The sequence below is a fragment of the Neodiprion fabricii genome, chromosome 7 (assembly GCF_021155785.1).
Source record: "Neodiprion fabricii isolate iyNeoFabr1 chromosome 7, iyNeoFabr1.1, whole genome shotgun sequence".
NCBI lineage: Eukaryota > Metazoa > Arthropoda > Insecta > Hymenoptera > Diprionidae > Neodiprion > Neodiprion fabricii.
In genome coordinates, this window is record NC_060245.1 from 22,619,702 (window position 1) to 22,636,726 (window position 17,025).

Below are 17,025 nucleotides of genomic sequence, written 5' to 3' on the forward strand. Positions count from 1 at the left end.
GTTCTCAGTCGTTAATTTAAAAACGGCGGATATTTCGTCGGGTTTCAAAATATCCAGACAATTTTCGCCGCTCCTCTGCATCATTCCGGTGTTCGAAGCGCTAGGACATAAAGTCAGGATTTGAACCCCAGTTTGATCGTAGTGAAACGTTCTCAAATTCCGCATTTCACAAACGATTCGAAACTTGAACTGATTAAAATGGTGTTTGCTACCAATTAATTTTATCGGTGGTTCGTTGCATATCACGTGAAATGCTCCGTTGTGGCTTTTCACGCGAATGCCTCTTATCGGTCTCATGTTCCCCCCGATAAAGGCGTCGGTCAAAAAGTATAAAGGTGTTTAAAATTCCTCCAAGAATTACCCGCGATATCTCACGCATTGTGTTGCTAGAGCAGCAATTAAAGGTAGTTGCCAATGTTAATCGTCATTGCGTAAATATTATTCTTGGATATGAAGGTCGGAACAAAACAGTTTTTTATGTTAACGTTTCAGCCCGGACAAATATATTTAGGAACATCTGTCACGAACAGAAAATCATGTATGAATAGAAAGTTTTCGTCTCTTGAGCACCCGATGTAAGAATGTATGTAGATAAATATTTACATGTTGGAATCTTACGCTTCCGATGGGAAGCACACGCAAGACGTTCAAAGCCATCAAATAAGAGACGAAAACTTTCTATTCACACATACCAAGCACAAGAACACAAATTTGAACCCACTGATGACGAGAGGAATTAACGACAACAGAGTCAGGACAGCTATGTGGTCTAGTGGAGTAAGGCTCCGATCAAGCATCTCTACCGATGTACCAGGTTCGATTCCCGGCTCCGTCGTTAATTTTTCGAAATCGCCAATTTTCCAAATTTATATCTCCCAGAAAATTATGTAAATCGTTAATCGTCATCCTTTGATTTTTTGGTAATGACAACCTTTATTGTCGCCCACTTTCCAAATGTTCGTTCAGTCTTTCTTGTTCCAAACTTCTCTATCCGACAATGAACTTCAGACAATGTAAACGACGTTGCAATAAAATGCGCAAGGTTCAAAAATCATGATGGTAAAGCGCAAATCGTTCAGCGGGTGTTGAAAATTCTTTCTTTTCATCTTGCTCCTCAGTTCTGCAATATCTTTGTTTGTACTTTGAATCACACAAGAGGTAGGAGCGTGACAAAATTAACTAAACAATTGGAATTTATTTCTAAGACAAATTTGAACAGGCGGTATGAAACAGTTGACCTGCTACGGCGAAGCTAGTTTTGCATTCTGGAAGAAGCTATCAGTTCGAAGCGTTTGGGGATGAGAACTTCGCAGACCGGCTCGCTGTTCTCCGATATCCAGACGCTGCCACTCTCACCTCTTTCAATGATTTCCACCAAAGCTTCACCGACGATCTCCGGCCTGGCGGACAGAAGATGCTCGAATTCAGAGGGAATAGACATAATATAAGCCTGCCATTTGAACGATTGGAACCGTTATACAGACTCTTCGGATCCTTTGACGAGAGACTCCGAGACTAGTCATGTCAATGATACCTGTTTCATAGTTTACACTACAAGAGAAGAACAGTGCTGTGCTAACTTTTGCAGTGGTTGTTGCATGATGTCCTTCATAGCCAATCCTCGGTCGACGAATGGACCAAAGTCGCTACCACCATCGACTACAAAGTTCGTCCGTGTGAATGATGGGCAAATCGTCATCACTCGGACGCCAGTTTTTTCGTAGTGGTAAGTTGCCTGAAACGATATTGCGGAAATCAGTCCCATTTGGTCAGCGATCAAAGAACGTTAAGAACCAGTCGCGATCTTGATATACTCTCGTGGCTGTACTCTGGAGTCTCACGTGTTGTAAATATTCTTACACCGAACGATCGACTCAAGCCAACCACGCCATGTTTGACCGCGCTGTAAACTGGAGACCAGGCTGAAGGCTCCAAGCCAAAGATAGATGCGGTGTTGACGATGATGCCACCTTTTCCACCGTTGTCCTTTCCAAGGTGCCGAAGACCCAGAATCGTTCCCCTCACGACGCCCTTCTAAGCAGACAAAATGGATCGATCTCTACAGAACGGAATTATCGACTTTTATGGTGAACTCTAAACTATCATAGTCCAATGTCACTGGTGGTCAAGCTCAAAGTCGTCACGATTTAATATACTCACTAGATTAACGTCGATCATCGATTCCCACATGGATTCGTTCGCTATACCAGCGTTGTTGACCACGATATCCAGTCCACCGAATTCCTCGAAGGTTTTGGCGAACGCAGCTTAAGTCAAATTTCAATCATTACGTATCTGGTATCGCGAATCAACCTCCCGGTAAATTAATCATTGGCATTGAAGAAGACCAGATCTTCTCTGACGATTTTTATCGACCAATTTCTCACCTTCGAATTCACTGTCCTTTGTGACATCACAGACTACGAAGATCCCTCGTCCTTCACCGAATTCGGTGTTCAATTTACGGACCGATTCCACGCCAGGGGACGTCGCCAAGTCAAGAATTGCCACATGCTGTAAAATATGAGTTACATCGATTATTGGGGTGATACTCTTCAGATCCGTATCATTGATTGACTTATATGAAGAGGTTTTATGCTGTATGAGATAAGGTTTCTTTGGTTTGCATTTGGAATAAAAGTTGCGACACAACGATTAAATAAACGACTTGCAGGAAACATTGACTGTCAACTCGTCGTAACGATGATCGCGAGTTTGTAAATCTTCTTTGAAAACTTACCGCAGCTCCATTTCGTAAAAGTTCTTTCGCACAGGCGAAGCCTATTCCGTCTGCTCCTCCGGTAACCAACGCAGTTTTGTGTTCTACTTGCATAGCTGAAGAAGAATTCACAAACTGAAAATCTTGAAAACAACTTTAAAATCCTTCACACGGAAAATAAATGAAATTACAGTGAAATACTGCACAACGGATCTCCACTTGCCTGATCAATGTTGAGAATGAATTACTCGGTGGTTTTCAGCAAGTGTTCCTCTCGTCCGCTGGGTCGAAAATGAGGTATGGATACCTCTCATAAAAACATCTAATCTCTGAAGTTATCATCTTTATATAATGCAGGCAAGAAGATATCTCAACACGACCTCCGGTCACTAATGTTAAATTTATCGCCAAGTAGACTTCTCACATTGTTGGTCTGAATGTGTGACATTTAAAATTGATTGATATTTAGCCCTGCAGCTTGTCAGTCTTGGTTTCCAGGCGATATTTCGTCAGCTTTCGAAGTTATTGAGTCGAGGACGAGGATTTATTCGTAATATCTGAAGAATTAGAATTCAAAGTGAGCGATGGGATTTTTCACGAATAGACAGAAAATTAGATGTTCGAATAACTTCATGTCTACTGTAGAATCGTATCGGCACAGCTGTAACATTATTTAAATTACTTTGTTACACTCGCAGTTTGTCAGAATCGTTACTCTAATCGCTGAAAAGTTTGACAGAATCTTGGTATCTGCAGACCAGGCACGATGTGTGTAAACATGTTCTGGCCTGGAAATCGGTTCCCGGCATTCACTCCGAACTTTTGAAAACCCAGAAGACGTGATCGTTTCTCAACTTCCTGAGACACGATCCGATTCATCGCGTTTCGTGCTGACTGTTGGGGTCCAACGAGCACTCGGCAAGCTTCCACAAACCGCTGTGAGAATAACGAGAGATTTGATATTCGGAATGGTTAAAACAGTCTGTGCAGACCAATTGCTGTTACCTACGATGAGTGTAAGAATCCTGCTTCGAATCCTAGCTGAGGTGAGTGACAACAATAATTCAAGCATTGCAATTTATTTCTGATATAATATCGTACAAAAGCGATAAGCGGTATTCATGTATTACGTAATTTCATTCGGGTTGGATACTTCAGGACACTCGAGACTATCGAGGCATATTGCTCAATATGTGAATTAGTTCAACAACCTGTGACTGACCAAATCTTACAACGCGACGATCAAAACGCGGTTTCAACTCGTGGTAATGCTTCTTCCGGATTAGCATCCGGCGAAGGTGAACCGATCGTATTACCTTCACCAGGACTAATTTTTCTTGAACAAATAGATACCGCGCTGCAAATTCGTTTCCGGAATATCTGCTTGACGCCGTCTTTCCAAATGAAAAATCGAAAGATTAGAATACTGTGTAACAGTTCCGAAACTTGAAATATCCAGTCGAAGGTTGATTCCAAATTGGTCAATGGGATACATATCCACGCGATCATGTGAATGCCCATTATCAGAGATAATTTTACGTACAAGTTGAACCTGTAAGAAAGAAACAATCTTTGCTTAATTTCAAAGCGAGGAAGTGAATTGACTTTAGACGCAACGATAATTGTACATTTGTATTTGATGATTGCATACGAACCACTGTTTTTGTGCACCGTGACGTTGATTCGACCCTTCGGTCAGAGCAGCCGTCTCTTTTCTTTGTCGCCTCATCGTGCAGAACATCCCAACGTAGAAGAAAATGTTGCAAAGACAAACTGAAGCGTATATCGCAGATTCGATGTACCTTGGCAAATAGCTGACTAAACCTTAACGGAAGCTTGGTATGAACAACTAGGGTGGTCTTCGAGGGTACCAATAGATTTTACAATTAAAACAAAGGAATGTTGAGGAGATTTTATTGCTGACAAACTTTCGCAAAAGGCCAGACAATTGTGGAAACGAATGTGAAAAATCAGATACAGCATATTGAGTTTATCGACAAAACTATCTCGGGTTCGTTGGGAATTTTACTGACTGAAAAATGTTGATGATGGAACTTACTCAAAAACTCAAGGTCTGAGTTGTCATCCCAGTGCATGAAAACCCATACGTAACAGATGAACCCAGGTATTCCTAAGACGATGGGTGAAACCCCAGAATACAGCGCGTACCAAATAAACTTCGCATTTTTACGTTCCCTGACTCGGCGATCAACGGATCGTACATTTCTGAAACAGACGAATGATATTTTCTGCATTGTCGTCCTTTCTGATTTTTATACTCACCAAATTTTGCACTGACATGTCGTATTTCACATTACATCAATTGACAATCCTACTCAATTGAATACGAGTTAATAAATAATTAGAGAGAGTCGTATCTTGGAAAATCAAGTTTTGCGACTTACCGAAACGTCCGCCAAATATCAAAGCTTATGACTTGCACCCAGAGAGCGCTGGATATGTTACAATAGTGGACGATAATCGCACCTGTTGGTTACAAAAAAATATTCGATACGTGTTATACAACGTATTTCCAACTAGTTTAATGATTTTTCTCCGCCAACGCTTTAAATAGGAAACAAAGAACTGCGATGATTGTTATCTATGCTTGTGTTACCTATTATCAATACTCGTAAGAAATCAACAGTATCCAGCATCATTACTGCAGGAATCTCCGCACCGTACGTAAAGGCAAGAATGATGTAGGTGAAGATGTAGCAGCGAATTGCCAATCCGTGATTGTTTTTTAACTGTGGAACCACCGTGTAGCCAATGAAGTTGATGATCATGACGATCATTCTAACAATGTACAACAATGTTATGATGATCTCCGTAACAATAGACATAATTACTGAGTGTAAACCTGTTCCGCAGTCGCAAACTCAGGCAAAGTTAATTCCCGATATACACTCGGAACGATTCAAATCCAAAAACACAGCGCGTTCCGTTATATTTCTGAAGCTTAGTCCGGTTCTCCGCTGTGTACTAACCCATTGGCTTCACTTCGCGCCCTCGAATCCCCCACGAAAAGCTTTGTTTAATTAACGAATCGAAATTCATGCTGATTGTAAGAGTGTTAGCAGCCGATTACCTTTATCGTTGGTTTGGATATCGCGCGTAAAGTACGTTGTAGTATATCGACGTGAGTGCCTCGAATAGAAATGAATTTTGCTGTGAAAAACGGCCCTGATCGAGAATCACCGTTAAAAATCCTCAAGATCAACTTCCCCAAATCTCCCATAAAGTCTTACCGCGAAATGTTGTTTGGTAAGTCTTAATGTTAATCGTCATTGTCGGAAAAAGCTTGGCTTGCCGATTTCGGCGATTGAACATTCGTTATTTTCATTTGCTTGGACCGAGTCATTCGTTCAGTTCTCTCGGTTGAGGAAATTGTTCGCCGGTCCATGATTTGCGGTCAACGGTGAAACGACGAGGCTGCAAACCACAAATCTACCGACAGATCTCGAAAGGTTCACCTCGTGCCTTGAAACAGAGCGGTCCATTTTTCATCCGCACGTGGAAGATCGTGCTTTGAACTTCACCTGAGATAGAAGACAAACGTGACGCAACTACGATATTTCGATTGAACCAGAGAAGAAATGAAAAGCCTAGCCAAGTGCCCGGTAACTTTCAATCAACCGCGTTACCGATAATAAAGTGACAACATTTTTTTATCAGTAGTTATTAGGGTTGCCTTATTCGGGGGTTGGAAAAATTTCCATTGGAACGCCCCCAGATCTATTATGAATCATTGAAAAAATGTGTGTGTAAAGTTCAGAAAGTTTTAAATGTAAAATATACGTAGTTTTTATGATCAGTTATTTTGCTTTCCATGACTTCGTCCATTTGAAAGATACATGGAAATTGCATTCATCGGATTAACGACTGCATATCATCGTAACGAGTCTGTGTAAAAAAGGTAAAAGTCGACAGTTCTGTGTTTGCTGGGCAATTTTTACTCTGAAATATGTGAAAAGATATCGATTTGATGGTTTTTCTATTGGCGATAAGTGTCGAAAAGAAGATCAACAAGAGTCCATGATGAAGATCCAAGTGAGGAGAAAAAAAAAAAAAAAAAAAAACTGAAAACTGAGTTCAGATCAAGAGAAAGGATAAACAAAAATATAAATTTCGAGTATAAATTACGCTATTGGAGTTTTCAAAGATACGTAAAAACCCGAGACGGCAGCGAGTTCAACTGAATATCCGACAATGACGCCTAGTTCGGTTCATCGCGATTCACTCACCCGCGGACTCCGGCTACCACTCCTAAATTTTGCACGAACGACGCGATATGTGTGAATAATGATCCGAAATGCGTTTTGATAAGAATGTCACTTGAAACCAATTACTCGGAAAAATGGATATGATATCTTGCGCCAAGCACTTTGGTTGCTTCCCACGGGATCGTCGTCTATCGATTTCCTGTTTCATTTAGGAAATGGTGCGACGTATCAATTAGGTACCGTTTCAAATTCACAGTGACATGTTTGTTCTGACACAGGTTTGGCTTTCGACTTGCCGGATAAGTCAAAGTTTGCACCGTCAGTCCCCTCTTCCAACGACGGACTTGCGGGATAAAAATGCTGAAGTGAGTCGCCGAAAGAACAGGCGTTTTGCGGTAGTCACAAAATTGATAGTAGGGAATGTTAGTAACAGTACATAGTGATAGTAGTTGACGCGAATGAAAACCTTTGGATACGAAATTTGTGTTCTACGTTCACGGTACCAGCGTGATAGGTATATTGCATATCAAAAATGGTGTCAGTTGGACAATACAATTCTTTATAGGGTCGGTAAAAAGATAGAATAATAGTTAATTTAAACATCATAGTATATACAGTATTATACTTGTAAAATTCACCAAGTATTGTACCTTCATAGACTGTCGACTGAAGTAGTAAAACATATTTTTGGCATTTTATTAGCTGCGCAAGTGCCCGTTGAGCACAGCGGAATAGGATGAATAAATTTTCAGTTAAAACTGAATGCTCGAAATGAAAAATGATGGAACGATCTACAGGTCTGAGAAATCGTGAGATAAATATTCGGCACTGAGGATATTAATATCGACGCACCTTACAAACCGAGTTCCGTATAAAGTACGACAGTGTTTACCTAAAACTGTAAGGAAATCGTTCAGTATATCGAAAAAGTTATAAATTTACACAGCTATTTGTTCGTTCGGGCGACGAAGCCTTGAAACGAAGACGTGAAAAATCAGTGTGGGTGTTTGGAAAGGGATCATCGTGATAAACGGAAGCGAAAAATACGCCAACCAATTCAACACTTGGTGAAATAGTTTGCTCGCGTAGCGTTTGACTCTACCGTTCCACAAAAAAATATGTAACAAAAATCCACTCTGAATAGCTTCTTCCGAGGAGAAGACGTGAGTCAGCCAAGCTGTCGGCCAGGTGTACCACACGATCCATACTATCGAATGGATTCCAGTCAGTAACAGCAATTTCATGTGTAGCTTGAACCTGAATGAAAATCACGAATACGGTCAGTGATCATATTCTGGCATGACTATTTTTATTGGATCTACGGATCCGTCTGTCTCGACAAATCGGAAAAGTTAAATAGTATTTCACGGCGTACCATTGTCTCCTAGCTGCGTAGTGTTCGTTTGACAAATCTGTCAAAGGCCTTGTGTCCTTTTTGAATTTGTTTAGTACACGCGCCGTTGTCGAGTATAAGAAAATATTACAGAGACTACCAGCGAGAATTATTCCGACACTCGTCCAATGTTTGAATGCAGCCACTGGAAATAAGGAGAAGTGATAACCATTTATGTTTCAATCTCATAACCAATTACCGAGGATTTATCGAAGAGTGACGACGATTCGAACTCACCGCCCGGATCGTCGTAGGTGAACGGTATCTTGGTCGAAGCCTCGTTGACGACCGCAACCATTAAGATCGGTCCTAGCAAAGCGTAGATGGCGTAACATGTGAACTTTTTTCTCGTTCGTTCCCTCATTTGTAAAGTATTTAAACTCCTGAAACAGAAAGGGGAGCGCGCGCGAACTGATTAAAAAATATTATCGTCACAGATGATTGCATAACGGTCACTTATCTGAAATGGGTTCGCGTGTGAAATATCAAATTCAAAAGCGCTACACGTTACCGGATAATTCTACGGTACGATGAAATCGCTGGTGTTTAGAAAATGGTATTTTAACTCACCGGAACGATCTCCACATCTCAAAGTTCATCACGTTGAGCCAGGATATTATGGAAAAAACGGAGAACCGAATGAGCTCAACTGAAAAGTGAATTTATCGTTAGAGTAGCTTTATAGAATTTGGCAACTGATATTGTAACACTTTTCACAACAACTAGAATAAGCGATGAAATTTCAATGTGAGACAAAAAAAAGTCCCACAAACATTATCATCATTGCCCAAATACGTGCACATGTTTTTTTCCCCCATTACCGAAAATCGTGAAGAAAGCAGGATACTTTGGCCATTCGTACGTAAGCATCGCTCCCAACACTCCCACGTATGCCAGAGCATAAGTGGCAACGTAACACCGAAAAATCAATCCGTGGGAAGTCTTGAGTTCCGGAATCACAGAGTAGCCGATGAAAATCATTAGCATGGTTAAACCAGCTATAGACATGCAAAATGTATCCCAGCCGTTTACCAATACCCATGTGTAGCAGACTTTGGCGACAAAGTTCGCCTTTTTCGGATCCCACAGAAGACAATATTTCTCATAATTCCACAGTGATCCTGCCTTGAAATCTACAATGGATGATCTCGTCCAGTCGGCGATGCAAGGATCATGAGTGACCGGGTGGTGCTTATGATTCGGGATATCGACTTCGACTCCAAGTTCGTTCGTCAATTCTCCAATTTTCACCAAGATTAGAGGCGCGTCGTTATTCGACTCGCAGCGTCCCGGCAGCCGAACCATTCCTGGATGACAGCAAAATATTGGCAGCAAAATGCGTCTTGATCTGTTCGCAGACTCTGATCCGTTAAAATCGGCGACATTATTTTCTGGAAGCGGAAGTTCCGTTCCGTTGCCGTTGATCTCTACCGACGGCCGGATCAGAGTCAGAATCACAACGAGCAAATACGTGGGCACGAGCATTTTTTATGTGAGCGCTCACCGCGAGAACTATAATTAAACTGACCAAGAACGATGATAAGTGTATGTGTAAAATTACTTTTATTGCGAAGGAATGAATGCGGAATGATTATGTCACGAGAGAAAATGTTTCAGATATTTGACTACTTTTCGTGTGACCTTGTGTGGAATCAAGCCAGGGTTTTTCGACGAAGACTGGGCAAAATGTCGACAAGAATCCGTTTTAAATTCCACGATTTAACAGCTTTTACGCTTTCATTGAATGAAAAAAAGCGGATCATCCGAAGTTTGAATCCTTCGGAGCATTTTATTTGTTAATGTCTCGAAGGTTACGTCATTTGCTCGAGTAAACCGCAATACGTTGTGTTTCCTCTTGAGCTTGGATCCTAACAACGGTTTAACAAGCTCAAGTATCGAATATCCGACTTACTTTTTCAGAATGATTATTACATTTGACGATTCTTCCATGGATCGTTAGAAAGTAACCACGATACTGTGCACTACGAAATGTTTATTGTTCGTCAGACATTGGAAAGTGTAACAACAATTTATTCTCATTTAGCAAAAATTAAATTTACAATCGTACTCGAACAAATAGATGAATCGTACGTGATGATTAATTCGTAATAAAAAGAAATGTGTAAAACAATTTCCATTTCTCGCCTGAAACATAGCAGTGTGAATAATTTCTTTATTTTATCTAGGTTTCGCAAGTTATGAAGAAAAATTGGCGTACAGAATCATCATTCATACATTTCATGATCCACCATTGTTTTCAAAACGTCTAACTTTGAAATTTTGGAGCGTACATTGTTTTTCTTTTTATTTATCTTTTTCTTCTTGTCGGAATTCAAAATCGTCTTTCTGGATTTCACTCATTAAACTAACGTGTTCTTAACGATGACTTGGTTATTACATGTGCGCTTCCGCTGCGAAGTGAGCATCTACGTTCCTTGGGTTTCGAATATCGGTCGATCGATTTTGGTCGTACTTGGATCTTGGTTCGCACTGCTTGTCCACTGAGAGGATCTTCGTCAGTACCGATGGTCTTCAAGTATACATGAGATTGCCGTACTCATTATCAGGAATTTTAACTTCTCCAAAGTCCTTGTTCTGACTTCAGGTGGGGATCGTTGAAGCGTTACATATTCAAGCCGAAGAGGAATTAATTTGATTGAAAAAGAAAGAAATAGGAAGAAGAAAAAAAAAAATTGATGCAGTTGCACGACTCACCGATAGTTCCGCCAAATAACAAAACATAAACTTCCAGTTTCGTAAGCTGGCAGCTTCTGAGGTATGAACGCTGATATCACAGGTCTTCTTTTTTGTTCCGTTCGTTGTTCGCGCATGGAATAAAGTAAAATAACGAAATGAAGAGACTACACATTGTCAATTGTGGATAAAAATTGGAGACAGCTGGAATATCTCTCATATCTGTGTAACCCAGTCTACATAATCACATGATTAATCATTACGAATAGTTTCAAGTTTTCTGGATTCCACGTGAACCTGGATGAAAAAATTTGTAGCGAATCAAGGTGATGTGTATTGTTTGTAAGCCTTTGACGAATCATCTTTCTCTATTCTTTTTTCACGTCATTATTTATAAACGCAAACGTTGTAACAGGTACCAACTCTACAGTCGCACGTCTCACGTCAAGTATAAGTGACCAGACGAATTTCTTACCAAGTTGGAAACGATATATCATGCAGCTTTTACGTGGCAATTGGTACGTTCCGGAGTGACGAATATCGCTTAACTTCTGCAATGGTTACACGGAATTGTAGCTTTGTTCGAGGGAGATACACGGGGGATTGACACCAGTGAGGCAACACTCTCATCAGCCGCTACCGGAACCTTGCAGAACTTCAAGTCGAAACGAATCAACCGCATTGCGTGAACCGGGTCTAGTTTCTCCTGAACGCGACACGATTCTGCGAAATCGTTCCCGCAGAACCTGTTTAACGCTGTCTTTCCACACGAAACATCCGAATATAGAAATACTGTGTATCAGTTCCATTACTTGATATACCCAACTGAACCATAAGGGTAGTAGTTCTTCAATTAGCTGAAATGGTATGAATGGCCACGTGACCATGTGAATACCCATTATACAGAATAGTTTCACGTACAAGTTGAACCTGCGGAGAAGGAAAGAGTCGTCGCCTGATTATAAAGTCTAGGAAGTGTACTGGTTCCGCATGAAGCCACTACGACGTTACTTGTTATTCTTTGATAATCCAACCGAAAGAATAGCGAACTGTATATTTTTGTCCGTGTCACGATCACATACGTACCACTGTTTCTGAACGCCGCCGTAACTTCGATTCGAACCTTCCGTCAAAGCATTCGTATCTTTTTTCTGCCGTCTCAGTATGCGAACCATCGATATGTAGAAGGAAACATTGCAAAGAAGAACTGTGGTAAATACCCCAGTGTCGATGTAGATTCCCAACCGCAGATCTTCTTCTGTAATTCAACGGAAGCTGTAGTCTACGAACGCTACACTTGATCGCAATGAAAACCGGAATTCAACCAAAATGGCTAATGCAAGTTGGAAGACAAATATTTGGATCAAGTGACAATCTTCGGACTCATTACGGAAATTTGTGACGGTTGTTAAGTATCAGTTATTCAAACTTACTCGATATTTCGTAAGCTTTCTGCTCAGCCGTGCTCGTGGCGTGCAACCATTCGTATAAACCAATAATCTCAGGTACCACTAAAAATCCGGGTAATAACAAAGCGTACATCGAGTACCATCCGCACTTTTTATTTCTGCTTCTCCTGAGGCGATGATCAACATTACGTACGTTCCTGTAATAGATGAATAATCTTTTCGTCATTCTCACCCTTCAGAATTTTCTTCATCTCTGCTTCATCTCTTACTGTTATGTCCTGATCAGACTTCTACTCGAATAAATGAATAATCAGACAATTGGTAGGTACAAGTGGTGCAATCGATGTTTTGAGAATAAAAAATTTCTGTCTCACCGAAACGTCCACCACACGTCGAAGCTTATGACTTGCAGCCAGAGGGCGCTGGAGATGTTGAAATAGTGTATAACAATTCCACCTGTCCGGGCTGAAAAAAAAACTACATTATAAATATCGCACAGAAATATTGTTGACGGGTTTGATCGGTTTGATGCTCACAGGTATAGAATGGCAATCGAAAAATAGCATTAATTACTGTTTGTGTTTTCGTTACCTATGATTCTTCTTGCTATTTCGGCACTGTAAATATTCTTCAAAAATAGAACCCCGAAGTACACGTGGAAAGGAACGATGTAGGTGAAGATGTAGCAGCGGATTTCTAGATTATGTCTGTTTTTCAACTCTCGTATCCACGTATAACCAACGAAGTTCACGATCATGACAATCGTAGTAACAACCCACAAGGATAAAGACAAGATTGATAGTAGATCCAGATTCATTGTCACCTTGGTCCGGTACAGACGAGTTTCGATTATAAATCGGGCCAAAGTCGATTCCCAGACTTCGCCGGTAACTTCGAAAACCCGAGACGGCAGCGAGTTCAACTGAATATCCGACAATGACGCCTAGTTCGGATCATCGCGATTCACTTACCCGCGGACTCCGGCAGCCACTCCTAAATTTTGCACGAACGACACGATACGTGTGAATAATGATCCGAAATGCGTTTTGATAAGAATGTCACTTGAAACCAATTACTCGGAAAAATGGATATGATATCTTGCGCCGAGCACTTTGGTTGCTTCCCACGGGATCGTCGTCTATCGATTTCCTGTTTCATTTAGGAAATGGTGCGACGTAATAATTAGGTACCGTTTCAAATTCACAGTGACATGTTTGTTCTGATACAGGTTTGGCTTTCGACTTGCCGGATAAGTCAAAGTTTGCACCGTCAGTCCCCTCTTCCAACGACGGACTTGCGGGATAAAAATGCTGAAGTGAGTCGCGGAAAGAACGGGCGTTTTGCGGTAGTCACAAAATTGATAGTAGGGAATGTTAGTAACAGTACATAGTGATAATAGTTGACGCGAATGGAAACCTTTGAATATGAAATTTGTGTTCTACGTTCACGGTACCAGCGTGATAGGTATATTGCATATCAAAAATGGTCTCAGTTGGACAATACAATTCTTTATGGGGTCGGTAAAAAGATAGAATAATAGTTAATTTAAATACCATAGTATATACAGTATTATACTTGTAAAATTCACCAAGTATTGTACCTTCATAGACTGTCGACTGAAGTAGTAAAACATGTTTTTGACATTTTATTATCTGCGTAAGTGCCCGTCAAGGAGACACCGTGGGAACTGTGAAATTTGAACAATACTGTCGTTCAGCAGAGCGGAATAAGATGTATAAATTTTCAGTTAAAACTGAATGCTCGAAATGAAAAATGATGGAACGATCTACAGGTCTGAGAAATCGTGAGATAAATATTCGGCACTGAGGATATTAGTATCGACGCACCTCACAAACCGAGTTCCGTATAAAGTACGACAGTGTTTACATAAAACTGTAAGGAAATCGTTCAGTATATCGAAAAAGTTATAAATTTACGCAGCTATTTGTTTGGTCCGGCGACGAAGCCTTGAAACGAAGACGTGAAAAATCAGTGTGGGTGTTTGGAAACGGATCATCGTGATAAGCGGAAGCGAAAAATACCCCAACCAATTCAACACTTGGTGAAATAGTTTGCTCGCGTAGCGTTTTACTTTATCATTCCACAAAAAAATATATAACAAAAGTCCACTCTGAATAACTTCTACCAAGGCGAAGACGTGGGTCAGCCAAGCTGTCGGCCAGGTGTACCACACGATCCACACTATCGAATGGACTCCAGTCAGTAACAGCAATTTCATGTGTAGCTTGAACCTGAATGAAAATCACGAATACGATCAGTAATCATATTCTGGCATGACTATTTTTATTGGATCTACGGATCCGTCTGTCTCGACAAATCGGAAAAGTTAAATAATATTTCACGGCGTACCATTGTCTCCTATCTGCGTAGTGTTCGTTTGACAAATCTGTCAAAGGCCTTGTGTCCTTTTTGAATTTGTTTAGTACACGCGCCGTCGTCGAGTATAAGAAAATATTGCAGAGACTACCAGCGAGAACTATTCCGACACTCGTCCAATGTTTGAATGCAGTCACTGGAAATACGGAGAAATGATAACCATTTATGTTTCAATCTCATAACCAATTACCGAGGATTTATCGAAGAGCGACGACGATTCGAACTCACCGCCCGGATCGTCGTAGGTGAACGGTATCTTGGTCGAAGCCTCGTTGACGACCGCAACCATTAAGATCGGTCCTAGCAAAGCGTAGATGGCGTAACATGTGAACTTTTTTCTCGTTCGTTCCCTCATTTGTAAAGTATTTAAACTCCTGAAACAGAAAGGGGAGCGCGCGCGAACTGATTAAAAAATATTATCGTCACAGATGATTGCATAACGGTCACTCATCTGAAATGGGCTCGCGTGTGAAATACCAAATTCAAAAGCGCTACACGTTGCCGGATAGTTCTACGCTACGATGAAATCGCTGGTGTTCAGAAAATGGTATTTAAACTCACCGGAACGATCTCCACATCTCAAAGTTCATCACGTTGAGCCAGGATATTCCGGAAAAAACGGAGAACCGTATAAACTCAACTGAAAAGTGAATTTATCGTTAGAGTAGCTTTATAGAATTTGGCAACTGATATTGTAACACTTTTCACAACAACTAGAATAAGCGATGAAATTTCAATGTGAGACAAAAAAAGTCCCACAAACATTATCATCATTGTCCAAATACGTGCACATGTTTTTTTTCCCCAATTACCGAAAGTCGTAAAGAAAACGGGATACTCTGGCAATTCGGACGTGAGTGCCGCTCCCATCAGTTCCACGTATATCAGAGCATAATTGGCAACGTAACACCGAAAAATCAATCCGTGGGGAGTCTTGAGTTCCGGAACCACAGAGTAGCCGATGAAAATCATCAGCAAGGTTGAAATAGCTATAAACGCGCAAAATTTATCCCAGCCGTTTATCAATACCCATGTGTAGCAGACTTTGGCGACAAAGTTCGCCTTTTTCGGATCCCACAGAAGACAATATTTCTCATAACTCCACAGTGATCCTGCCTTGAAATCTACAATGGATGATCTCGTCCAGTCGGCGATGCAAGGATCATGAGTGACCGGGTGGTGCTTATGATTCGGGATATCGACTTCGACTCCAAGTTCGTTCGTCAATTCTCCAATTTTCACCAAGATTAGAGGCGCGTCGTTATTCGACTCGCAGCGTCCCGGCAGCCGAACCATTCCTGGATGACAGCAAAATATTGGCAGCAAAATGTGTCTTGATCTGTTCGCAGACTCTGATCCGTTAAAATCGGCGACATTATTTTCTGGAAGCGGAAGTTCCGTTCCGTTACCGTTGATCTCTACCGACGGCCGGATCAGAGTCAGAATCACAACGAGCAAATACGTGGGCACGAGCATTTTTTATGTGAGCGCTCACCGCGAGAACTATAATTAAACTGACCAAGAACGATGATAAGTGTATGTGTAAAATTACTTTTATTGCGAAGGAATGAATGCGGAATGATTATGTCACGAGAGAAAATGTTTCAGATATTTGACTACTTTTCGTGTGACCTTGTGTGGAATCAAGCCAGGGTTTTTCGACGAAGACTGGGCGAAATGTCGACAAGAATCCGTTTTAAATTCCACGATTTAACGGCTTTTACGCTTTCATTGAATGAAAAAAAGCAGACTATCCGAAGTTTGAATCCTTCGCTGCATTTTATTTGTTAATGTCTCCAAGGTTACGTCATTTGCACGAGTAAACCGCAATACGTTGTGTTTCCTCTTGAGCTTGGATCCTAATAACGGTTTAACAAGCTCAAGTATCGAATATCCGACTTACTTTTTCAGAATGATTATTACATTTGACGATTCTTCCATAGATCGTTAAAAAGTCACCACGATACTGTGCACTACGAAATGTCTATTGTTCGTCAGACATTGGAAAGTGTAACAACAATTTATTCTCATTTAGCAAAAATTAAATTTACAATCGTACTCGAACGAATAGATGAATCATACGTGATGATTAATTCGTAATAAAAAGAAATGTGTAAAACAATTTCCATTTCTCGCCTGAAACATAGCAGTGTGAATAATTTCTTTATTTTATCTAGGTTTCGCAAG

The 17,025-nt window shown here is 40.8% G+C and overlaps 2 protein-coding genes across 2 annotated transcripts; both read right to left on the bottom strand.

The window, feature by feature from the left end:
- Positions 1-1,252: 1,252 nt before the first annotated feature.
- Positions 1,253-2,833, bottom strand: LOC124187087 (15-hydroxyprostaglandin dehydrogenase [NAD(+)]-like). Its single transcript, XM_046579340.1, has 6 exons — positions 2,741-2,833; positions 2,388-2,514; positions 2,161-2,267; positions 1,861-2,034; positions 1,581-1,735; positions 1,253-1,400 (listed from the first exon to the last, which is right to left on the bottom strand). Exons 1-6 carry the CDS (start codon positions 2,831-2,833, stop codon positions 1,253-1,255), a joined length of 804 nt encoding a protein of 267 aa, XP_046435296.1.
- Positions 2,834-3,782: 949 nt separating this feature from the next.
- Positions 3,783-5,517, bottom strand: LOC124187088 (G-protein coupled receptor Mth2-like). Its single transcript, XM_046579341.1, has 5 exons — positions 5,337-5,517; positions 5,125-5,206; positions 4,779-4,945; positions 4,375-4,543; positions 3,783-4,271 (listed from the first exon to the last, which is right to left on the bottom strand). Exons 1-5 carry the CDS (start codon positions 5,515-5,517, stop codon positions 3,962-3,964), a joined length of 909 nt encoding a protein of 302 aa, XP_046435297.1. The 3' UTR covers positions 3,783-3,961.
- Between the last annotated feature and the right edge of the window lie 11,508 nt (positions 5,518-17,025).